Source organism: Cyanistes caeruleus, chromosome Z (assembly GCF_971803275.1).
Source record: "Cyanistes caeruleus chromosome Z, bCyaCae1.hap1.1, whole genome shotgun sequence".
In the NCBI taxonomy this organism is placed as follows: domain Eukaryota; kingdom Metazoa; phylum Chordata; class Aves; order Passeriformes; family Paridae; genus Cyanistes; species Cyanistes caeruleus.
The window spans coordinates 580,727-606,265 of NC_141732.1; the positions used below are offsets into that span (position 1 = coordinate 580,727).

General features: G+C 46.7%; 4 protein-coding genes across 19 annotated transcripts in view; 2 read left to right on the forward strand and 2 right to left on the reverse strand.

The window, feature by feature from the left end:
* Positions 1 to 3,004, reverse strand: part of ANKRD34B (ankyrin repeat domain 34B) — an 8,702-nt gene extending 5,698 nt beyond the window's left edge. For 3 of the 11 annotated variants that reach the window (XM_023944750.2, XM_086868841.1, XM_023944751.2), the window contains exons 1-2: positions 1,682 to 1,812; positions 164 to 299 (exon numbers count right to left, since the gene is read on the reverse strand). The gene's annotated coding sequence lies outside the window, so the exon portion shown is untranslated. Of the gene's footprint in view, positions 1 to 163; positions 300 to 1,681; positions 1,813 to 2,759; positions 2,816 to 2,859 lie in introns of those variants that run through there. The other 8 variants (XM_086868850.1, XM_086868848.1, XM_086868849.1 and 5 more) reach the window with 6 other exon arrangements.
* LOC111941661 (uncharacterized) lies at positions 897 to 11,715 on the forward strand. The gene is made up of 4 exons (XM_086868260.1): positions 897 to 904; positions 1,687 to 2,943; positions 3,530 to 3,625; positions 8,947 to 11,715. The coding sequence occupies exons 1-4, from the start codon at positions 897 to 899 to the stop codon at positions 8,960 to 8,962; spliced, it is 1,377 nt and encodes a 458-aa protein (XP_086724386.1). The 3' UTR covers positions 8,963 to 11,715.
* On the reverse strand, positions 11,404 to 24,777 carry DHFR (dihydrofolate reductase). 2 transcript variants are annotated; one of them, XM_086868858.1, is made up of 6 exons: positions 24,624 to 24,777; positions 24,142 to 24,191; positions 22,586 to 22,691; positions 21,537 to 21,663; positions 14,726 to 14,841; positions 11,404 to 13,024 (listed from the first exon to the last, which is right to left on the reverse strand). In XM_086868858.1, the coding sequence occupies exons 1-6, from the start codon at positions 24,707 to 24,709 to the stop codon at positions 12,937 to 12,939; spliced, it is 573 nt and encodes a 190-aa protein (XP_086724984.1). In that variant the 5' UTR covers positions 24,710 to 24,777; the 3' UTR covers positions 11,404 to 12,936. The 2 variants fall into 2 exon arrangements, with proteins under 2 accessions (XP_086724984.1, XP_086724985.1); XM_086868859.1 differs by having other exon boundaries at positions 24,142 to 24,221; positions 24,624 to 24,697.
* MSH3 (mutS homolog 3) overlaps positions 24,660 to 25,539 on the forward strand; it is an 86,204-nt gene continuing 85,324 nt past the window's right edge. For 3 of the 5 annotated variants that reach the window (XM_086868834.1, XM_086868833.1, XM_086868836.1), the window contains exon 1: positions 24,660 to 24,947. In XM_086868834.1, the coding sequence (XP_086724960.1) occupies positions 24,660 to 24,947 (288 nt within the window). Of the gene's footprint in view, positions 25,179 to 25,539 lie in introns of all 5 variants that reach the window. The other 2 variants (XM_086868831.1, XM_086868832.1) reach the window with 2 other exon arrangements.

Genomic DNA, 25,539 nt, shown 5'->3' on the forward strand with positions numbered 1-25,539 from the left:
TTTCTTTCCTATTTATCTAAAGCTCTTCTGGTACCTAACTGCTCACTTTACTTAAGGGATGGCACATAGCTCTTATTACATCAGCCTTCTCATCTGTAGAAATACCTTTTATGGCCAAAAGAACATTTAATATGAAATAGGCATGCAAAGAAAATAATGCTACCTGCAGTTGTGCAGCAGGTCAGGCTACAGGTGAGGCTACTTTTCTGACATCTCATCTAACCCCTCCTGTTGCTTAAATTTGCTGTTTCCTCCGACTTTAGCAGGACTGTTTCCTCCGAGGGGGGTGCTAGGCTGACCTAAGACAATAGTTGAAGTTTGAAAGTTAGGAGTAAATGGTGTTGGCAGGTATGCCTGCAGAAAGCCTGAGATGTTTCTGAGCAGAGAAAAGTGAAAAAAGATACAGGACATGGGGAAGAGAAGCCCACGAATACTTCAGAAACAGATATTGTAGAATGAAAAGAAAGTGTTAGAGATTCACAACTGAACAACATAATGTAGAACACACTCCCGAGTGCTGGATGACAGCCACAACTTCATCTGTTAATCCTAACCCTAACCCTAACCTGGACTGGGTACAACCTACTCCAAAAAACCCACAACTGCCCTTTCTGAAGTGAAATAGCACAGGTCAAGCAGATTCCCTAAAATAGTAATTTGTTGGAAAAAATCATCACAGGTCAGTGCTGAACAGCTTGAGATTATACAACATTCTAAATGTAATTAACTGCTATGTCAGAAGTACTCCATGAGTTCCTAAGTTATCAGGATTGGCACAGTTGCCTCTCTGCTTTTACCTGTAAACTTTGGTAAAGGTAAACTTTGAAAGCAGTTTCCAGCTTTAAAGCAGTTTGTGAAACGAGGAACTCAGGGAACTCAATGTGTGACACTGAATCATGGACTGGTCTGTCAAATCACCCACAAATTCTTCTAATTCTTGTACAAATAATATTCCTCTACTGTGCTTTCTGCCTAGAAAGTGCTTACTTTTGTTTTCAAAAAATAATATTATCCTGGAAAACTCTGAGACAAAATAGCAGCAGGTACCTCACAGTATGAAAACCTAGTTTTGAGTCTAATAGTCTAATCACAGCACTGAGGGGGAAAGAGCCCATCGATGTTATAACAAATAAGCACAGGCAACAGTGTCATGAATACATGATACGAATGAAGGAGTTCTTGCAAAGTATTCCTCACCTATTTAATGTGAGAGCCAGATTTCCTGCCCTCCGTGCCTCAGCACCCTCACAGTTAAACAAGCTCTCACAGTTGTGTTTAGAGAGTCTAGAATCATTCCAGTAAAATTGTCATTGATTGTCATCTCGGAAAAAAAAGAGACGTGCTCGCACACTAAAAGAGCATGAGCATTTAGGTATTTTTATGATTCTTCATATACACATTAAACCTGGCAAATTCAGCCAGGGCAGTAAAAACTTGTTTTGCTAGTTTAAATTTGCCACATACGAGTTACTTCTGATTTTAAAAAAATTACCGTTCCAACTCTGACAAAACTACTCCACCACCACCCCAAAGTTTCCACCAGAACTTGCAACCTGACAGCTCTGCAGGGCTCCCTGCGAGGAGCTGGGAAAAAGCAGGGACCGCAAACTTCTCTGCGCACGCAGTAACAAACACCACGAACACTAAGTAAAGGCTGTGAGAATTAGTTTGGATACTTTACCCGAGGCGGCAGCGCCGTTCTCTGCGCGCTCTGCTCCCGGCGGACGGGACGGAGCCGCGGCTCCCGGCGGCGCCGAGCGACACCGGGACACGGCAACGCCGGGACACCGAGCACCGCCCCCGGCACCGCCCTCGGCCTCGGCTCAGCCGCTGCCCCTTCAGCCCCCACCCCCGAGCCCACCCCCGCTCCCGCCGCCCCGCCGAGCGCCCCACGGCCGCTCCGCCGGCCGCGCAGCCCCGCAGCCCCACAGACAGCCCCACAGCCATCCCCACAGCCCCCTCACATCCCAGTGTCCCCTCACAGCCTCTGCACCCCACAGGTGCCCACAGCTGCTCCCTCTCACACCCCACATCCACACCCAAGCAGCCTTCACACCCCTCACACCCCTCAGACCCCTCAGATCCCTCAGACCCCTCAGATCCCTCAGATCCCTCAGACCCCTCACACCCCTCAGACCCCTCACACCTCTCAGATCCCCCACACCCCTCAGACCCCTCAGACCCCTCAGATCCCTCAGACCCCTCAGATCCCTCAGACCCCTCAGACCCCTCAGATCCCTCAGACCCCTCAGACCCCTCAGACCCCTCAGATCCCTCACATCCCTCAGACCCCTCACATCCCTCAGACCCCTCACACCTCTCAGATCCCCCACACCCCTCAGACCCCTCAGATCCCTCAGACCCCTCAGATCCCTCAGACCCCTCAGACCCCTCAGATCCCTCAGATCCCTCAGACCCCTCAGATCCTTCACATCCCTCAGACCCCTCAGATCCCTCAGACCCCTCACACCTCTCAGATCCCCCACACCCCTCGGACCCCTCAGACCCCTCAGACCCCTCAGACCCCTCAGACCCCTCAGATCCTTCAGACCCCTCAGATCCCTCAGACCCCTCAGATCCCTCATATCCCTCAGACCCCTCAGACCCCTCAGATCCCTCGGACCCCTCACACCCCTCAGACCCCTCACACCCCTCAGACCCCTCACACCCCTCAGACCCCTCACACCCCTCATATCCCTCAGACCCCTCAGGTCCCACACCACCCCTCGCCCCTCCTGTCACCCCACGTATCCTCATACCTGCACCTCCTCCTTCTCTCAGCCGGTCCCACAGCCTCACAGTCCCCACACCCCCCGTCGCCCCCCGACCCGTCCCCTCTCACAGCCCGCCGAGCAGCACCTCCGGTGGGTTCCTGCGGCACGGAGCAGCCACCCTGGACAGAGACAGCACCGAGGTGTCTCTGACTGCACTTTGTGATTTCCTGTAGGTGCAGCGAGCAGAGAAACAACCCACCGAAGACCCTCTTCATCACCACACTGCTTCCAGGCACCCAGGGCAAGGGTTTAATGGGGTTGAGAGCAAGCTAAGCCCAAGGAGATGCTTCCCTCAGGTGTGACCAAGTTTGACTTTGCAATAATTCCTGGTTATTTTCACAGGCTAAAACCCTGTGAAATTTCAAAGCACAAAGACACTTGGTTTCCATGCAAGCTTAGGACACCTTCACACAAACATAGTTTGCTTGAGGCTGGAAGGGATCTCTGGAGCTCATGCAGTCCAAGCCTCCTGATCACCCAGGAACAGCTAGAAGTCACCTGCCACCATTTCTTTAATGTCTCTAAGGATAGAGACTCCATAACATTTCTGGGCAGTCTGTGCCCATGCTTGGTCATCCTCACAGAGAAAAAGAGTTTCCTGGGATTCAGAGGGAGAGCCTTAATTGAGTTTGTGCCCGTTGGCTCTTTCCCTGTCCCTGAGTGCTGCTGGGAAGGGTCCAGCTCTGTCCTGCTTGTTCTGCTCTCAGGTACTGGTGTGCAGCACTGAGACCCCTTCTGGACATTCTCTGTTCCAGGCTAACCAGGAGCGGCTGTCTGAGCCTCTTCACTTCTGACAAAGGTCCTGCGGGCATCTTCTGGGAGACAGTGCCAGAGGCTGTGCTGAAATCCAGGTGGGCACTGTCCACAGCCTTGCCTTGGGCCACTCGGGTCATCGCAGGAGGGCTGTGGGTTGCTCAAGCACCGCTTCCCCTCGGAGCAGCCAGCCTGGCACTTCCCATCACTGAGCCGGGCACTTCTGTTGCTGGGTGCCCGTGGTGGTGCTTATGGAGCGTTCTCACATCTGTGAGTGACAGGACTCCCCGATGGTCCCCAGACTCCAAGGGTATTTCCTCAGAGCGCAGCTCGCAGGGTGTCCTCGCCAACGCTGCTCGGCACAGGGGCTGTGTGAGACCCTGCAGGAGGGTCAGGCTGCCCCACTGACCCCATGTCAGCACACAGTGACACTCACCAGGTGAGTGCAGCACACCAGCACGGCAGCTGAGGGTAAACTGACAGCCAAACAAGCCACCACAGTCCTGCAATGAGCAGCGAGTCACAGCACAGCATCCAGCTGCACAGGACTGATTTCGGCATCACAGGAGAGAGAAGGTTCCAGGAGCAATGTGAAGGGGATTTGTGCCTTGCTATTTTTTAAAAGTGCACGTCAGGATCAATGAAAAGCCTTCATGACTAAGAGCTGGATAAATGGTATGAATAAGCCACTAAGACAAACAACATTCCAAGGGCAGGTTCCTCAGTTACTCTTTAACCTTCTATTTCAAAAACTAAGTTGGGAGAATGTCCACAGATGTTTTGGGGTTTTTTTGCCTGCAGTAGGATTCTAATTATCTTTGTTTCTTTCCCTCTCTACCTCATCCACATTCTTAATACTCAGTCTTTGCCATGCAGCCTCAGAAAGGCATGTGTACTGAGCACCCACTCTTCAGTTTACTGCTCTTCATAGTCCTGCTGTTGGGCTAATTCTGTGAGATGGAGAGGCAGTGTACACTCGTGTATATACCAGCACTCCTGCTGCTGAAACAGTACCACTTCTGTAGTTCTTGCAGCTCTAAATGTCCCCTTTCTTATTCCTCCTTCCATCCTTGCCTGCATTGTGCTGTTGAGCTTGATAGCCAACATGAATCATTGACCAAAAAAAAAAAAAAAAATCCCAAAAACATGTATCAAACCAGCTCTTGGAAGAACACTTTTATGAAGATAATTAGATTTTTTTCTTATAAACATCACCATGGATACTCTTGGTTGGATAGAAAAACAACTATTGGTATCACAAAGTTCCTGCTAAAAGTGAGGAGAGTGGAAAGCCAGAGCAGGGAACACATCCATCAAGCACAAATTTTATCATAAAACAGAGAAGACGTTTGCATATGCATGTGGCCTATTTGTTTATCACACTTCCTGATATACCTCTCCTTTATTTCACTGACAGTTGGGCTACCTGGATATGTACTAGGAAAGTTTCATGGTCGAAGATTTCTAATATTAATTTTAATTGATTAAAAGTGTTTGTCACAAATGAATGTTTAAGGTTGCTCAAGGGATCACTGGAAAAGGTATTTCCAAACCAGGTTTAATAGAAAGTGCAACAAAGTTCACTGGCATGCTTCACTCTGCTACTCACTACATAGTCCAAGCACACAGACCAAAATCTAGACTCAATCAATCTAACATTAAAATCAAACAGAAGTGATGTATGTGGAGGCTGAGGACAGGGGGAAGAGTGAGAATGGGGGGAGACCCAGTCACTGCGTTACAGGGTTCAGAGTGAGGCTCCCCGCAAAATATAGCCGTGGACTTGACCAAAGCTTTAGGCCTGGAGGTTTTAACAGTACTTACACTTAATGGCACTGAACCGACAGCCTAATTTAAGTAATTTAACAAAGGACCCTGTAGAATTTTCTGGAAGCATGACAGTAACTCATAGAATCTCATGCACTGAGGAATCGGAGAGCAGCACTGCTAGTGCATGTGCTGTAGTGACACGCTCACGGCCCCAGAGCCCGCTCAGGTCCATCCCTGCGGGAAATCCCCCGAGCTCGGGGAAGGTCTCACTTTGGACCAAGGTTTGTAGGGTCACGTTAGTCCAGACTGCGGTTCTGCTAGGAAATTTTGAATGCTCAGTAATGAAAAATGTTTGTCTGCCTGGACTTGCTCATGGGCCAGCAGCAGATCTGGGAGCAGACTGTCTCTGGTAACTCAGGAAGAGCTCAGCCCAGCTGCGGCTCGTCAAGGCCACACGACCTAATGAGCATTTCTGAGACCACAGTGTGGCCCCAGGAGGGTGATCCTTGACAAACTGTGCCCAAGTATGGACAGGCAGGCAGGCAAAGGACATACTCGGTTTTCTGGATGCCAGTTGCCAGCAGGTTGCAGGAAGCCCAGCACTGGGCTGCAGACCTGGAGCCCAGGAGCCCTGTTTTGGGAAGGTGGTCTCAGAGCTGAAAGCCCTGGCTTGGCACCTGGCAGTCCAGGCACACCTGAGGGGCTGTGGGGTCCAAGTGTCATCAGCCACAGACAGGCCCTTCCTGTGTCCTTGGGGATCCTGGGCATCAACTAAGTCAGCTGCTCCACTTTGTTTATAGGAAAACCAAAGAAAGAAAAGGAAAGTAAACAGTTACATTTGATCTGGCATCCCCAGCCCCTGCCCTAGTTTTGGATTTGGCTTCCCAAGAGAAATTGTAAACACCCTGTGGTGTCTGTTTGGTACTGGCCAGCCTTAGCCTACACCAGCAAGAACTCATCCAAGGGAAGGAGCCATGACTGATTTGTGATGGTGATTGATAGTGATGACATACGTAATTACTTATATATTAATGCACTGCCATGTGAATTGCTGAACATGATGTAAGTCATTCTAGTAATCCAGTAACTTTATAACATATTAGTGCATAGAATTCCTTTAAAATTGGTGAATGAATGGGAAAATATAGAAGCCTAATTAACTTGGTTATGTTGGGATGAAAAAAAACCCCAAACCCTGAAACTATTTTTATTATATACTAATTTGGTACCTTAAATACATTCTAAACCATTAGGTCCAGAGGCAGATGTTTACTGTACTAGAACTGTTTGCTGAGAGGAATGCACTCATGTTGTAAACAACAGTGTTCTTAAAAATATATCTCTTAAATGTAACAGGCACAGCTGCTTGCTTGTTCAAAATCTTGAAAGGGGATTATGGTAGTGATGTAGAGACATCAGTCGAGAGGTCTAAGAGAGAAGTGGAGTGCTATGTTTTGTGCTTCAAAAATAATGACCAAAACCAAACAGAAGGAATTAGGAGCCTATGAAGTGTCTCACAAAAACCCCATGCGTGCGGTGTAAAACCTAGCGAAGTACCTTGTTATGTTATTGGTTTGTTTACCAGGCAATTTGGAGGCGCACGTGGCACTGCACTGTCCCTGCCACCGGGCTCTGCGCGCCCGTCAGGCTCTGGTGTGACACTCTGCCTCCAGGCCGGTGCCCAGGTATCTCCCGGTTTCCATCACGCGTGTTTTGATTAGCTGCTGATGACACGGAGCTTTCTGCCTGGATAAATAATCTCCCTCAAGTGTTTGGTGGTTTTTTGCCAAGTACTTCGATTAAAAAACCGAGCGTGTGTGGGAACTGCACTTGTGACACTTGCAGGAATAATTGTGGCTGGTGACGGAAGCAGGGCTCCCTCTAACAGTTTTAGAGAATATATTGCAATAAATGTCTTGTTCCATGGGCACAAGCCTTTGCAACGCTGCGCAATTCAAGTGCTGCTTTCCTGGGTGCTATAAATCAGCAGGCTCAGGGGATAACTCTCTTTTGCCAGTTCCCACAGTCTGTGAGCATCCTTAGAGCTGAATCTTTCTCATACACACGTTTATACATTGTTGTTTAGATTGCACCAGAACGTTGTCTGTACTTTCATGTCTGGAGCAGCTTCCAAAAGAATCTGAATTATATACTAGGAAAAAAATATAGTGAATTGTGCAGAAAAAAAGTAAAACTGGTCTGCAACAAAAGCAATAGAATTTACATGATTCTGTTGGAAAGATAACCATAATTTCATGAGAGACACTGAGAGTCAACACTAAAGAAATCAATTTTGACTGACTGAAATAGCAATATGCACAAAAACACTCAGTGAGTATAGAACTCCAGTCAAATGGGCTGCCTTCTACCATGATAAACAACTGAACTGGCATGAGAAAAAAAGGGCTTAAAATTAATTAGAAAAAAAATGTCTTTCTAAACTTAGATATGTTACATTAATGAGGTTTTCCACCTAGGACAGCTGATGGGACCAGATCTAAATTTTAATATTTTTGAGCAAAACCTAACAAGAGGAGGCATAGTGATTAAAAGTTCCTTCTTGCTCTCGTGAAAATGAAGCTCTTTTCCAAGCTGTTTTCACAAGCAATCGTTTCCAGGAGCTTCTTTGGACATGTTCAATGAGCTACTGATGCAGAACTAAAAAGACTAAACACTTCTAAAGTGCTCCTTAGTACTGAACAAGCTTTAGTGCAATTCGGTGGCCAAATCCATTTTAAATTATTGAGGTGAAGCAGGGATCTCCAGTGAAGGGCTGGTAATCCATCCACTGGGACAGCTGTCTGAACCCAATGTGAGTGTTCCCAGCAGGGTTTTGTGTGGAAAACTGCATTTGGAGGAAGGATGAACATCAACGGGTTCTGTTTTCATCCAAGTGTCCGTCTCAATTAAACCAATTACATAATTTATAAACGATTTTATGGCTTCTGAATAAAGGCCTCTGCTTGGTATTAGGAACTTGTTAAACTGAACTGCTCAAGGAAGGAAAAGACATTTATTTAGGGCTCCATAGGTAATGGGGTATCATTCATTTCCTGTCCTCCCAGGTTCTGTTTATTCTCAGCTTATATTTACTTTTTACTTTCTCCCCACCATCTTTCTTTTTTTCCACAGCGCACATTAACAAAATATTTATTTTCATACCCACAGCTTTGCTTACTTAGGCAAATATATGGCCCAGTTTCAAGAAAAAACACTTCACCACCACTTAATCAGAAGTAAGCACATACTTAAGAAACATCTATTTGAAATACCTACTTCTCTTGATCAGCCCAGTTCTCTGAACTCCTGTAAATTTTCAATCCAATGGGACAGCTGAAGATATAAGGGACAAAATGGTGAGGACCACTGCTCAAGGACTGAAGATGATATACAAATGCTGCAGCTAAACCATTAAATAATCAAAAGAGGAAAACAAGATGTATGAGAAAACTTAATCTCCTTTAACCCACCCAATTTAACTGGAGATGAACAGGCAAGTTTTGTAAGCTCTTGTCCAAGTCACTTGAAAAAAAGTCCTGAAAATGTAGTCAGAATAGAACTCTGCTTGAGAGCTCATCTATTCTTTTTCCAACCATGTCAATTAATCTAACAAAAGCCCTCTTGTATGAATTTTGCTTTGATGTTGCAGAAAGGAGACAGAATGATCTGCAGAGAACAGAGGGTAGAATAACCCAGGATCACCCCAGAGCCAGCTGAAAAGAAGTGAAGACAGGGAAAAGAGCAGGTTTCCCAGATGCAGAAGTCCCAGAAGCAGAAGCTGTGCACCGAGGGGAGCAGAAGAGCACCGGGCACAGCGACAACCCCCGGGCTCCGGGGTGGGACTCTCGCCCCGGGTGTGGAGCAGCCACCTCCGGACAGCAGCTCCAGTGGAGGCTTTCCGTGGAGCTGACAAAGGCAGGCACATAAACGCCTCAATCCTGAAAACCCCTCACTAAGGACATTCTTTGTCACAGCATCTTAAAGGTGCTAAACCCTGCAGCACTCTTAGTGTTCTCTTCGTAATTAAAGCTGCAGGGCAAACTAACACGGTAGACCACGTATCCTTCTAAGAAACATCAATTTCCTCTTCCCAGCTCTCTTTCTCCTCTTCCAGTCTTCTGTTTCAAGACCTGGCTCTTCAGATTTTTCAGCCAGCCTTACCCTAACTTGGTTGGCTTCATTCCTACAGCCCTCCAGGGCAAGCAGAGACAAATAATGCACACCTGAGTAACAAGGGAGGCATCTCCCAGTTTTGTACTTAACCAGGCTTTGTCGCCTCATCTGTCACCTCTGCTCACCTAATTTTCTGTCCTGATTAAGGAACAATCCTTCCCTCCAAGTCAGCTGCTGCCTCTGCCTGCTCCTGCCTTCTTCTGTTAGCATACCTTTTTAACTACTTAAAAGCTATTTTTTTTTTATAACTTTTGGTTTAGGTTTAAGTCCTTAGCAAATTAGCTCTTGTCTGATGAAGACAGCACAATTGTCTGTTCCCCATTAAGATGTCAAGTGCTACCACTGCTCTCCCCAGATAACCTGAATAAGATAATTATTGCCATTCTCCCCTTCCTGTTTTCCCCCTGCTCTTCAGTACAAATACTAATAGTATTTTATTTGCTAAATTAGCTAACTTATTTTTCAGAGTGTACCTTTCTTTTCCATGGATTGCTGTCCACGATAGAGATTTGTTGTTGGAATGTTCCCAGCTCTGACCTTGAATACACCGTGGCTTTAACACTACTGAAAACATCAGCTTTCTACTGCCAAATGGAAATCGCTGTCCACTGTTAGATAAGAGATAATGAGTAATAGACAAGCAATAAAAACATTTATGTTTGTTTTTCGCTTTTTTCATGCAAACTCTCTGGTTTTAGCTATCTTGTTAAATCTAGTATCATCCTTGAAAATTAATATTTTAATTTGTTTGGAACAGTTTGTTCTGAGGAAAGCATGAAAGAGGGGGATTAAATTATACCTGTATAGACTTTTCTTGGTGATTGGTAATTACACTGTCACTCATGATGCTATTCATTGCACTTAGCTGCATGGAACTTGGTAAAAACATGACATTTTCCCCTGTACTGGACATAATGAGAATCTATGGCTTTTCAAGGAATCATTTATCAATGAGGTACAAGAGTAAACAAAACATGGGGAAGATGCATTTGGAACACAGGTTTTTTTTCCTTCAAGCCACAGTACGAGAGGCCTATTTTTACCCTGGGGACATCAGCGGGGCCAGGTAACCACGCTCACAACACACCCGACAGCAAACAGTCTGCATGTGCCTGCTGAGCACACAGGCTCACTCCCTTCTGCCTACCCATCCTGAGACAGGAAGCCTTTATAACCTGGTGTGGGTAAAGAGTGGTGGTTGGGGTGTCTGTCCGTGGGGTGAACACCGTTCTGGGTTCAGCTTCACTGCACCAAACACGTTCTCCTAGTTCTCGACAGGGCTCTGTGTATTGGAAAGCTGTGGGACAAAAGGTGCTGTGCTCCAAATGCAGTGCTTCTCCTAAAAACCACACCAAACAGAAATGCATCTTTGCAGCAGAGAGCCACACTGAAGGAACAGCATTATGTTCTGAAAAGTTTCAAGTAGGAGACAGAAGTTCGCATTTCCACGAAACGCAAATTAACTTAATTTGTTGTTGTATCTGACAAAGGACATAGTTAAATCTGGAGAGGACTGAGTGAGTCCACAAAGAATCAAGAATAACCATTTATGTTCTCAGCAGGCTTGTTTTTGCATCCAAGTTAAAAGTTCTTTGAAACTGAAATGATGCTACAAAACATCCTGGCCTCAGTTAGACATATCTCTATACTTAGGCACAAAGTTTCTAATGTATGTTTGCCTCAGCATTGCATGAAGTCTTTTCTCCCATTTTTAATAAATGCCAGTTGTCCTAAACACAGTACTTTGCAAAGTGTCAGAGCTTTCAACACTGACCTATAACAGGTATGTTTTAAACACTTTTGGGAGGTTATTCTCTTGCCAGGGTCACGGTGACTTGTATTTTTAAAAAAAAACATGACATCTCCCTGGTAACAGTCTCTTTCCTCCCCTTCAACAATGTGCTGTCAATTTAAAACTCTGGAGACTTCTTGCTGCATTATGTAAGCATAAACTTGTTTTTATCGATCAATGCAACATCAGCGTACACGGAACAAGAAGATCAATACAGGGAAGTGCTTACAGTTTCAAAGGAAACAGAGAAAACTGAGACAACTCAGAACAGGTGCTGCAATAAATATGTTTTTTATCAGCTAGGTGTTGTAGTGAAGTGTGATGGAAAATTCAAGGGGTGCTCATTGCTGATATTCTAAGGGAACATCAATGTAAATTATACCAGTTTATTTAAGATTTTTAGTATTTTTGTATTTAACTATATTTAATAAAGATGAAACAGAACTACTCCAATATTGGTTATAATCCATATTTGTCACATAGATTATTTAAACTCACATGACAAACGAACTGCATCTTTACTGATAATGCTTGGCAGGAACACAGGAACACAGACTTTTCTAAGAAATCAATGTATATTTTCTTCCACTTTGAAGTGTCTGCGGTCAAACTGACACAGTGACTTTTTATGAGAGCAGCCAAGCTTTCAGACAGCTGTGAACCTAGGGAAATATTAAAGCTTCTTTACTAGATTTTGCTGGGCTTGCGTGGCCAGGTTTGGCGAGCAGGGGGGGCTGCAGGGGTGGCTTCTGTGAGAAGCTGCTGGAAGCTTCCCCCGTGTCCCACGGGCTCCAGGGCAGAGCCACTGCTGGCCAGGGCTGAGCCCAGCAGCGGCAGCTCTGGGAGAACAGAGCTAATAAGGTGCAGAAAAGCCTGTGGAGAACCAGAGCTGGGGCGAGAGGAGCTGGGAGGGGAGAGGAGAAGAGCCCTGCAGGCGCAGGTGGGGCGGGAGCGGAGCAGGTGCAGCACAGACTCCCCTCAGCCCCACAGTCCCACCCGCAGCCCTGAGCAGCCCACGCCGGAGCAGCAGAGGCAGGAAGGAGGCTGTGATCCCGTGGGGAGCCCCTGCTGGAGCAGGACCCACAGGGAGAGGAGCCCCCCTGGAGCAGGTTTTGCAGCAGGACTGGTGATCCTGCGGGGACCCACCCTGGAGTGACAGGTCCTGGATCAGTGCATCCCTCAACTGCTACGGGACACTTCCCGATTCCCCTCCTCCTGCTGGGCTGGCTTTACCTCTGCACGGGTACATTTTAAAGGCTGTTATGAATGTATACAATGTGTACACATTCATAACATTTACATCCCATCAGACCTGGGAGGCTTGGCGCTTTCTCAGCTCTGGAGGTTTTGGACAAGGAGAAAGATACTAAACCCCTTTGTCTCCATAGAAAAGCCCAGAGATAATCTAATGCCTTTCATTACCTGTGGAATTGTCAGCCGCCATGGATTGTAAGATCACCGCAAGGTCTCATGCAACCTTTGCTGTGGAACTCCTCAGACCCTCTTCTGCAGGGTGTGCCTTCAAAGCGTGGGGTGTGGTTTTTGGAACCATTCACTACTGAGGTATTTCACCATCAGGAATGATTTTCTTCAAAATTTTAATGTATCTTTACACTCAGTAAAACTTTATGATTCAAAATACCTGCCCTTACACAGAAGTACAAAATGCCTCCCTTATTGTGCCACGACAGTTTTCTCATACACTTCAAATTTGTATTGAATCCCATTCTCTTCTTGGATATCAGCAGGGACACCTGGGTACCTAGGGAGAGAGGAGAAGAAAAAGCAAAAGGCAACAAGCAGGTAAGAATATCATTATGATTCACCTGTAATTTATCCAATCAACTAGAAAAGCAAGTAGTTTGGGGAAAAAAAAATGAAAACACTGTCTTTAGAACAGGTACTTTTTTTAGGAAATATAATAACTACTATCTGTGATCTAAATGCACATCTTTTAGATGAAGAAAGAATACTCTGACACAAAACAACACCCCTATTTTTGGTTAATAAAGAAATACCCAACATTTTTATTAAAGCCTCCAATATACTATTCAAAATGTCTGCCAAGGAAGAAGAGATTATGGAATGCCTTGGTTTTTTTTCTCATCTTGCTTTTTCTAAGTTGGTTTAGAGGAAATGCTAAGGACAAGACTTTACAAGTGTGCAAGAGATTACTAAAGCAGGTGACTGCTACCATAGAAAGGGTTCTTCTATATTCCAGGTTTTCTAAACCACTTCTTATTAATAGACGCTTTCAAAAATCTTTTCATCTTCCCGTGAAAGAACAAGGATTTTGTATGAGTAATACAGACTTTGAGGGAGAGATACATTTTAAATTTATTTGGTAAGGTTTGGCGGCGTCAGGTTTCCACTTCAGTGAGGAAATTACCTGTTATTTTACAAAATCATGTTCTAACACCAATGTTCAATTTAGTACATTGGCCAAAAACAACGTATAGCTAGGAACAGCCGAGAGAGAGAGGGAGCTCTGGGTCAGATCTCAGGACACTCAAATGAGCACAGAGTAGTTCAGAATATATTGGAGTTGGAGAGGGTGACTCATCCTCCCCACCCACCTCGTCTGTCCCGCATCCCTCTTCCCTGCCCCTGCCTATCCTCCCCCAGAGCTGTGCTAATCCATTCCTGTGTCCCCTGAGGAGAGTTCCACTACTCAGACTTTCTATTTCTTCCATTGCTGGTCTGTAACCAGCTGAGAGCCAAAACAGGAGCAGCAGGAAGAGCAACAGGTCCAGTCCTTCCTGGTTCTTTGTGAGAAATGGAATTGTAGAGGCTTCTCAAAGCCTGATTCTATCGAAGATTCTAGATTCTGTCGAAGATCTTCCAACAGTTCTTGAGGCAGGTGTCTGAATTTCTGCTGCCTCCTTACTGCCTGTGGGATGTAATCTTGTTGGAGAGGACATAAAAGCACAACTAGAGTATGAGAAGGATAATACAGAAGAAACCACAGTGAATGACAGAAACCGTAACTTTTTGTACACCTTTTCCTACGACGTTTGTTAGGAAGAAGTAATTTTCTCAATGAGAAGGAATAACCTTAGAAATCTATAAAGCTCAAGCCTCTCCAGTCAAATCCATTTAATTTGTCCCTGGCAATTTATCAAATACATTCAGAGGCCAAGTACTATTTACTAACACCATACTGAGAGTTAAAAAGCTTAGTAAATATTTGAGTAATTCTAAACCAGGAAACAATAAGGAAAACCTACTTTTGAAGCAAACTGACACTGACAATTCTTTACTGTGAAGATCATAGGAAAGTTGAGGAACACACCAAGTTCCAAGAAAGCCTGTGCAGAGAGTGATGCCATTCCAGGTTGTAAGTAAAGCACGATTCTGGGTAAAATTTCACCTCAAATTCAAACCAAGAGGCCTCCACAGAACTGTTAAAACATTCAAATCAGATTATTCTGAAGACTAGCCTGATACACATTTTGGTACTTACTCTGCCAGAAGCTTGTAGACTTTATGGTCAATTTCTGGAAAAAATGTGTCACTTTCAAATTCTTTCAAGATTCTTGTCACAAACAATCGATGATGAATTGGCTTCTCCATTGCTGCCTTTAGAAACAACACAAACTCAGTCACAATTGTATGTATCACAGGCTTTTAGCAAAGCCGTGGAAATTACACTCTGAATCTCCTCTTTTAGACTCTGCTGAAGAGCAGTTTCTAAAGGGATAATTTCACCCTGTGTCAGTTCCACCTGGTAAGTGGCAGCAATACCTATTCTCAGAGCCTGGGGTATCTGACAGAAGTTAAGAACAAAATTTGAATAGCCCTGTGAGAAGAAAGGAACAGTGGGCCCGGTAGCAACAAGCAATTTCTGAATCACACCTCTCTGGGAGACAGGAAGGTTTAAGTGGTGAGAGATGCCCACACTTCAAGGTAATTTGTTCTGATGCTTAATATCACTGCTAGGGATTTGTGCTGTATTTTTTGGAATTCTAGATATCAATCTACTCCTTAGTTTAACTGCAAACTTGGAGGTCTGGATTGTGGCAAATTGGTAACACGTGCTGAAAGATTTTACATTTCCAAGCTCTTTGGATGAAAATATTCCAAGGTAATGTTTGTTAGGTCAGTTTTTCACTAACAAATTCAGGAGTTAGGAACATACAGGAATATACATTTTGTCTTGAGATCAAAAGAAGACAACTCTTCCAGACTTTGCAGGCATTAAAATAACCCATGAAAAGCTACACTAGGGTTGGTTACAATACATTTTTGAAAAGCTTTAGCTGTTCCTCTCTCTTGCTTAAACTGGCAACGAGCAATGCTCTTTGTGGAAGATGACTCACCATGCAACAGGCTATTACGTACTACTTGAACAAGCACAGGAACCAAGCAATAACAAATGGAATCCAATAAAATTAATTAACCACTGCTGAGAGGCTAATTTGTGGAGAAGCTGCTCTACTAGAGAACAGTTAAAAATGACAGGGGTAAGTCACAGCACACAAGCATCGAACAGCACTGAACTGGTGTCCATCCAGTTTGTACACAAATACTAGTATTTTTCTTTGTTTAAGGACAGGGAGATAAAGAGTCACACTTGCAAAATGACAGAATAAAATGCTTCAAAAATCAAAAGACGTTGTGTTCTGTAAAACAGAGACACTTTGGAATTCAGCTTTATCAAGAACTCTGTGCCACCCCAATAGGCCAGGGAAGAGCACAGGGAGGGAGTGACCACAGGTGCTGCAGAGAAAGTTGAATTTAACCCCAGGGAGACCAGATGGTGACCTCTGTTCTAGGGAAATAGTTTCATTAGCTGAACGAACCAACCAGCTGTGTCACTGTCCCCACATTCATAAAAGAAGCACAAATGCTTCCTCAGTTTGTCAGAGCAGCTCTGGAGGCCTGTGTGTGTAGGTGGCCCATGACCAGTAAACTGCAAACAGAAAAGAGCTTGGGGAAGAGAAAAAGGCTCAGGCAGGTTTCAGCCTCACATTCCTCCTCAGCAGCTGGGAGTGCCCAGGGCCTGGCAGTGACCAACATGCTTTTCTATTTCACTTGCTCTCTTCTGTTCAGGGCCACTTTCCTCTGCTTTGGGATTCAGGCAGAGTTAAATCAGCCTGTGCCCACAGCCCTGCCTTGTCACCCCCAGGCCATGCCTGACCTGGTTATGGTCATGGGGCCATAATGGACCTGTCCCACCAGGCCAGGCCCCTGCCCTTACAACTACTGCCCATGGGGTCCAGCTCCTGCTCCCTTGGGAACACCTGCTCCCTCCTGCTCTCCCAAGGCAACGCTGGAAAACTTCAGAGAAGGAAATTTGGTATCAAACATGGAAACTTCCACAGGTGGAGCCTCCAAAGGAGCCTGTTCAGCAATGCCTGGACTCTGTCTGACAGTGCACCAGTGAAATACTGCTGAGGACATGGCAGGGTGGCAAAGGAGTTTTGTCATAATGCTGTCATTTCCACTAGGAATAAAGTAGGTTCTCACTGATATTCAAGTCAGTCTTGCCCATCCAGCCCACACCATTGGTTTCACCATTTTTTTGGAACTGAAGAGAAATTGGAGGAGGCACAGAGCTGAGCTGGTGGAATGCTGACATACTCACTCTACACATCATAAAACCATATCATACACATAAAGAAGCTGACACCTGGGTCTGATGATTTTAGTGGATTTGTATGTGTGTTTTTGTTGTTGTTGGTTTTGTGTGGTTTTTTAACACACTATTTAAGGATGTAATGGACTTACAAATCCTATTCCTAGTAAAACCTCCATGTTGTTTTTGACCACGTGGTTTAAATGTAGTTAAAAGAGACTGACAGAATTTATACAGAGTGGACTCAGAGTAACCTGGTCCAGTGGAAGGTGTCCCAGTCCATGACAAGAGCCTTGGAATGACTTGAGCCTTTAAGTCCCTTCCAGTGTAAACCATTCTGTGGGCCTCTGACCCCCCTAAGATGTCCAGAGAGAAGTTTTTCAGAGTCAAGGCCAAGACCTGAACCTCTCAAGAGACAATACCTTCACACAGGTGCAGCTGTGTCCTAACTTGGAATAGAAACCTGGTTTTGAGATGACAGAACTGCAGAATGGCTAAGGCTGGAAAACACTTCCAAGACCATTGAGTCTGACTGTTAATGGACCTTCCAACTGTCCTCACCCAGCATGCTTGAGTTGTATGTGGGAGCAGGTTTGATACCCATGAACGAAATTTCTTGGGTATGAAACTGAGCCAGAAGCAGCTCCAGGACATCTGATGAGCTGCAACAGCCACGAGGGTCCCCAGGGCCAGAGCCAATGAGTGAGCCAGCACCACAAGCCCCAGCACACAAGAAGCACTCACCAGCCAGCAGACAGCCCTCAAAAGGTGAAGTGCTCACACAGAATCACACAGCGCCTGCCATCCTGTGTAACACCTCTGTAATTGCTGTAACCCACTGACCACTGCCAGGCTCCTCCTTCCTCATCCAAACAGCAACCCCAGCTCCTTCTGGAACTCAGGAGATCCACAACAGTGCACAGGGGATCCAGATGGCACTGCACTCAGATCAAATCAAATTAACCTGTGCTGTCAGAAGTCCAGAAGCTTCCCTGGGGGCATCACTACTGCTCTGTGGCTACCTTAGGAGGTAATAAACCTGATGAGGGCATCAATGTCCAGTCACATTCAAGATGATGACACCCACACGTGTTTTTCTGAACCCTCACTGAACTGATGGAGCTCTTTTCAATCCTTCCTGCTCCCACTTGCCACACACCACCCACTGCTCCCCCTTTCCCTGTTGCAGAGGTCAGGTCACAGTTTCCCAGAGTGCGTGAGCCCAGCGTCAGTGTGACCTACACGAGGACTTGGATGGCCACCACAGCTCACAGAGGTCCTGAGGCAGCTGATGCCAATCCTCTCACCCCCTGGAGAGAACTGTGTCCTTGAGATCTGAGGGGCAGTGGGAGAGATGGCCATAACCAACAGAGGGATGCTCTGTGTCCTTACAAATGCTCACAGATTTGGGTCTCCCTCTCCTGCAGTCTGAGGAGGAAAAGGATGTGAACAGCAGCAATCCCCTGCCTCCATCCCACTCCTGGCAGGCAGCATCCTGAGCCAAAATGCCATCCTGGAGTCCATGCTGTAGTGCCTTGCTCATAAAGGCTGGACAGGGCCCTGCAGCCAGCTGTACCTGAGGGGACACCCGTGTCCCAAAGGTGCACTCAGACAGCTGGGCAGCTGCTGCAGCTTGGCCCAGCTCCCTGGGGGACAGCAAGTCTGGCTGGTGCTCCAGCATGGTCCTGGGACAAGCAAAAGGCACAGCAGGACAGTGCTCAGACATCCTGAATAGCCCAGAGCACCCACCAGGGGTGTGGGAAACAAAATCCTGCAAAGGCTGGAAGGTGATGGCACGCTCCCTGTTAACACCATCTTACAGAAACAGGCTTGCAGGATTGTTCCCAGAGCTTACTGACAATAGCCCTGATCAGGGTGGACCTCCCCAAAGCAAAGTATTAAGTGATCTGATGGTGCTAAGGTTAGGAGCTGTGTTAAAAGGCTCCACAGGACAAGCCACTGTCTCAAATAACAGTGTGGACCTTGGAGGCATCTGGCAATGGTAAAGGTGCTGCTGCAGCTTCTGACAGATGCCCTCAGCTGAGCACCCTCACATCCAGTACATTCTGTGTCTGCTTCCTACTCCCAGAGTCCCACTCCAGTGGAATGTCACCAGGCTGAGCTCACTGCCCAGGACCACAGACCAACCTGGGCAGAGCAGCTGCAGTGCTGTCCTGAGAATGCCCACACCTTCCTCCTCCTCTGGCAGCCACAGCAGCCCCTGACAGGCTGCCAGAGCACCCCAGGCTGCTTTCACTTTGCAGCAATCCCAATGGAAAACCACTGTGCCTCAAGGAGCTGGCAACCCACAGAAGAAGAACCCTGCACAGACCACGTTTCTTGCCCACAGGATGACAGGGTCAGACAGAAAAACGTAACAGAGAAGCTGGAGGCAGACCTCACTGGGAACCTGCAAGTGCTTCCCTTGATGCAGACGGGCAGCAAGACAGACCCACGTGAACATCCTCTCTGTTTGACAGCAGAAAGTATAAACTGACTTGGTTTTCAGGCTGTAACAGCCTGAATAATCAAAACGGGGTAGGCCTTTCTATAGACAAGCACAGACCTGTATTAAGGAACAAAATCAGTTCTCAACCTCTGAGCCACACAAACTAGTGAGATCAAAATAATGCTTTAAAACCAAATAACTGAAATACTGAATAAAATTATTCACTTAAATTACCAATTACTGTTTTACTTCCTACACATTTCTACATGATATAATGGAAATATTTCTTCATGCCTTCATGCAACCTTAATACAGACACTAAAAATATTGCTTGCAGTTTTGGTAGACATGTATGGTCCCCATAAAACCCTTTCAATTAATATCACAAAAGTAGCTTGAGTGCAGGAATCTGTTAGATTTCTCCCTAATGTAGCTTTTTCTGTCCAACCCAAATCCTTTTGTGGTTCTAAACTTTCCTTTGAAATGTCTTGAGCAGATGCTCGAAAGGCAGGGAACAGCTGAAATTTTAGAACCACAAAAGGATTTGGGTTGGACAGAAAAAGCTCATCCTGTTCCATGAGCAGGGACACCTTCCTCTGTCCCAGGTTGCTCCAACCTGGCCTTGGGCACTGCCAGGGATCCAGGGGCAGCCCCAGCTGCTCTGGGCACCCTGTGCCAGGGCCTGCCCACCCTGCCAGGGAACAATTGCTGCCCAAGATCCCATCCAGCCCTGCCCTCTGCCACTGGCAGCCATTCCCTGGCTCCTGTCACTCCATCCCTTGTCCCCAGTCCCTCTCCAGCTCTCCTGGAGCCCCTTTAGGCCCTGGAAGGGGCTCTGAGCTCTCCCTGGAGCCTTCTCTTCTCCACACTGGACATTCCCATCACTCTCAATTCTTTTCCAAGTCCAGGGTAACCAGGTCTCCTATTACTTTAAACATTCCCTTGTACTGATCAGCACAAATAGTACATTCCAATTTATTCTTGATCAAAACTGCCAATTTATATTGTGCGTATTGGTGAGTAATGGTCTAAGAAAAGGCATTATTTTCTTCCAAATATCAGCCAGATGCTGTAAAAATAGTTAAAATAAAAGCCTCCAAGACAGATGCTCTTGGAAGAAGCAGCAGAAGCAAGAACTCTTTACGGCTGAGCCCATGGCTGTGGCAGGGAAGGGGCAAACACTGCTGCTCACAGCTGGCTCTGGCTCCTGCTGGGCAGCTCTGCCCCTCTGAGCTTCTGGAGAAGCCCTCTCAGAAGCCCTCTGCATGGCACAGGCACTGTCATGGCTGAGAGCCAAGGACATTTCTTCTGTAGGATGGTATCTGATTAGAGGCTGAATGCATTTGCACATCAAATGTACTGTGGACTTCACCACAAGGAATGTGGTTATTTCATATGCACCTCATCTTCTTACAACCTTAGCAATCTCTGTTTCTGTTTCTACTGTAGGAGATGCATTTCCTCAGACCCAGAGAAGAGAAAAGCACAAAGAGTAAAGGCAACAAGTACCAGAAGAATGCATTTTCCTACCCTGCACAAAGGGCACAGTATCTGCCCTAATTTCCCACAGGTGCGTTATGGCACCGCCATCACACATCAGAACAACTGGAGTGTATCTCCCAGCATGCTTGCAATGACTAAAGGACAGCAGCACTGTTTCTTCTATTGTTAAAAAGAATTTGCTTTACAATTCTTGACCTAGGGAGTGGGAGCAGTAGGAGCACTGCTGGATGGGAAAGCAGAGTGAGTTCGACCTTTTGTTGCACGCTTATCTCCTGTTATTGCTGACATCATGACCTGTCAGCTCTCTCTAAATCCTATTTTCTTCCCCATTTACATGTATAAAGTGTCATACTCTGACTAAAAACGCTGGAGCATTTTCCCTTTTTTTTTCATTTCACATGCTTTGCAGGGTCAGTCAGCAATCTCAGTAAAATAAACATAACGACATGGGCTTGGTAAAATAAACATAACAATATGGGCTTTCTCTGAAGGACCAAGCAATTTAGGTATTTATGAACAGCTCTCAAAAGCACAGCAACAGTGTGACACTGGCCTGTTGGCAAGAGCAATGTTCAGTTTCTGGACGGGTGTTCTCAACCTGAGAGTTGAGATCCTACTCTCTGTTGCAATCACTGCAGTTTGCTGGCAATGTGGAGGAAAAGCACCTCCTAAAGCAGCAGTAATAGGAACTTCATCCTCATCCCATCACAGAAAATGAGTGATTTAGGAGGAGGCTAAATGTACCTTGTACACTGAAGTGCCTCCCACGATCCAAACCATGTCTACTTTACTTTTTAACTCTGGTGAATCCAAAAGAGCTAAAGCATCATCCAGACTTTTGGAAAGATAATGTGCTCCTTTCGGGGTTTCCCTAGAAAAAGCAAAGTTCTATTACCAAATAAATAAAGGACAATTCATCAAGATCATCAGTACAAACTAGAAACAAAATGTACTTTGTTGAATTAACAAATAACTACATGCCTCACGTCAGTTAATTATTGTCAAGTGCCTGTTATTGCCAAATTATGTTAGAAGTCTCATCTAACTGTAGGACTGTTCAGCAAATCACATCTTAACCATAATTTAGGAGGCATTATAAATTAAAAATCTGGAATTTCACAACATGGTTTTGAAAAAGTGTGACTGGGAAATTTACATATCTATAAGATAAATACACAATCTCTAAATTAAACATAGATCATTAAATACAGATAATCAAGAAATTAAATGTAGATTTTTACCTGAATTCCAGAATTTTAATATTTCATTCAATAAAACTAGTTGAAAAGCCACTATTCCCTGTCCACCCACATATTCACCTGCAAATCCACCAACATCCTCCAAAGCAATAAAGCAGTACAAGTGGACATTTGTATTTGAAAATATTTGTGTGACTGTGGGTGATGCATTCAAGAGAGTTCTGAAAAGGGACAGTTCATCCACAAATCCCAATGAAAATAAACTTCAAAAAATGGATTAAGGGCTACCAATCTAAGCTGGAACTCGAGAAATACAGTTAAATACATGAGTCAGAAGCACTATTGAAAACTGTCAAATGGTTTGTGAGTAGGGCTAGAAGTACTACTCATGATGCAAAGTAATGACAATTACCCTGTGAATGAATTTAAAAAAAAAAACAAAATTAAGAGTAAAGTAGTTACAACACTCAGAACCAACAGCAGAGATGCTTTCGAACCAGATACCAAAAATACTACGTTTGGAACAACTGTATGTTGTAACATACAGTTACAGGTTTTTATTTGTTTCACTGGGCCCTTATTTATCATACTTACTTGAGCTCCCTGCTGAGCACAATATTAACTCTGTCTTTTAAAGGACGGTTCTTCTCAGGAATGGAGAACCACGTTTTTTTACCCATTATCACTGCATTCTGTTTACCTGAGCAGGAGAGAATTGATTTGAATTGTTTAGAGACACTGGTGGACCTCCCCTGCCCTTCCAAACCCCTCTCCAGCAGCTAGCAAACGCAGGAACTCAGGCCTCAGCTCTCCAATGAGTCACACACAGATTTATAAACCCACAATAATTTCTAGGAGAAGAAGCAGTCAAATTAAATCTAAAACTGAAGTGCTGCAGGGGCTCAATCACACTCTAACCTTCATACATACATATAATTTCTGACCAAGCCCAAGCATTGGCACTGGTCAGAAATTATATGTATTATAAGCATTGATCATCTGATCACCTCTCATATGTAAATCTGCTAAGGAAAGGAATGTTTCTCTTTATGAGAAAAAGGAGTTATCAGAGAAAAAAACCCACAATGCCAACATGGTCACTCTTCCCATGCTGTTTCCAGGCTGGGACACAACAGAGGCAATGGTGACATCCCCGGTGTGAAGATTTATGGCAGCATAATCCATTAAGAAGTCTGGTTATGGAGCACTTCACCTGCCCAGCATCCAAGGTCACAGCTTATCAAAGGATCTGCAGGCAGGGTAGAGCAAAATGTTTCTCTGTAATTATATTTCAAACATCTTTTTTCTTGATCACAGGTTATTTGTGCCAGGTAAGATGCAACTTGCAGACATCTAAAAAGACTTACAACTGCCAATTGTGTTCTGTCCTTTTTTTATACATACAGGGCTGCCAAGGGTTGGATCAGGTCTCCAAAACACATGTAAAGTCTTTCACTTAGAACTGCTTCAAAATGAGATTAGACATTCCTTGTGGATTACGGAACCAATATTCCAATCAGAAAACTGAATAAATCACCTACCCAAAACAGACCTTCAAGGCAGAAAATTGAGTAAGGCACCTTATCAAAACAAAGGAATGCATCCAGCTGACCAAAAGCGGGTTTTTACCAAACAAGCGAGTTTTAACAGCATAAAAAAACCATAAACAAACCATGAAAAAGTGGCCAAGTTGACAAATAACTGCAGTATTTCTGCTCTATGCCATCAGCATCGTCTGGGTTTTCTGGTGCCTGGATTTGACTCAGGGCTCAGAAAACTCAGCAGAATTCCTGTCACAAGGGTCAGAGGGGTGGATCGAATGGCCACGGCTGAGCTACAGCAAACAAGGTAGCTAAGCTAATGCAGACTGAAAAACCCAAACTACCTCTGCTAATTACGCAGCTTCTGAAAACCTCCCCATGTTAACTTGGAGTTTTGTGTAAAGGCTTGTTATGCAAACTTTAGATGAAGTTTTCTATGCTTCTGGTGAAAGAAGGACTTGACAATTGCTTCTTAAGAGTTTGTTTCCTGCATCTGCTCTGAAATCCCTGACTGTCTAGCGATTGCAAAGGGCTGAAATACAGGTGAGACTTGTGAGGGCAGGCAGGGAAATGCAAACCCCGAGTTTGGAGTGCGGCGCCTCACGTTACCTTCCACGCGGGACGTGCTCGTCATTCTCTGGAAGTACTTGTACTCATTCCTGCCGGGGAAGCACGAACTGCGTTACAACCTGCCTTAAGAAAAAATTCTCTAATTCCTATTTTTTTTTTTTTTGTAAGTTCTCTAATTTCAACAAAAAGCCCCACTCATGATGGGAGCGTCGCCAGAGCGTGGCGGGGAGGCGGCTGGAGGGGGCTGGGCCGGTGCCATGGCCGAGGTGAGACCTTTGTCCCCCCAGCTGTGCTCGCACGAGGGGACAGCTTGCGACCACGGCATGAGAGAGAACCCACCCAAAAAACAACCCCACATCCCCGCTCCCGCCGCTTTCCCGCCTCACAAAGCATCCCCTCGAGCACTACAGCCCCCAGCGCGCCCCGCGTGGCCCCGCCGCGCTCTCCTGCTGCCGCGCGGCGCGGGGCACGCTGGGGGCTGTAGTGCGGGCGCGGGGCGCGGCGGCGGCAGGCCGCGGTACCTGAGCGGCGGCCAGGGCAGCCGCCCGTCCTTGCCGATGCCCATGTTCTGGCTGACGGCCACGATGGAGTTGAGCGAGCGCGCCATGGCCGCTCCGCGCCCCCCGCGCCGCGCCGGGGCCGTGCCGGGGCCGTGCCGGGGCGGGTCGGGGCGGGCCGAGCGGGAGCATCCGGCGGGAGGCGGTGCCGCGGCGCGGGGCCCGGCCATGCCGCGGGGCCCGGCCATGCCGCGGGGCCGGCGGGGCGGCGGCGCCGCGCGGCAGCCGGTGCTGAGCAGGTTCTTCGGGGCGGCGGCGAGCGGCGGCGAGCGCGGCCCCCGCAACACGGTGCGCGGGGCGGGGCGGGGCGGGCACGGCCCGCTATCCCGGTGTCCATCCCGGTGTCCATCCCGGTGTCCATCCCGGTGTCCATCCCGGTGCCCATCCCGGTGTCCCTGTCCGGGGAGCAGACACTGCGGGACGCGGCCCCAGGGCCGCCGCAGCCCGGTGCGCGGTGCCGGCTGTGGCACCTGTGAGACGCAGGGCCCTGGTACCCGGGTGCTCGGGGACAGCCTGGCAGTAAGGACATTGAGCTGGCAGACAGGGTCCAGGGGAGGCCACAGAGAGGATTTGGGCTCTGCAGCAGCTCCAGAGGCTGCGGGAGCCGGGCCCGGCCAGGCCGGAGAAGGGAAGGCCCGGAGGGGATCCCGTGGATCCACACAAACATCTCCGAGGGCTGCCAGAGGATGGGGCCGGGCTCTGCCGGGCGCTGCCGAGAATAAAATAAAGGGCAGCGAGCGGCAGCCCGGCAGGAGGAAGAACTTGTGTCCATGGAGGGGCAGAGGCCTGGAACAGCTGCCCAGGGAGGGCCTGGAGTGTCCCTGTGTGGAGCCATGGCAGCCCCAGCTGGGCACGGCCTGGGGACTGCTGCAGGGGACAC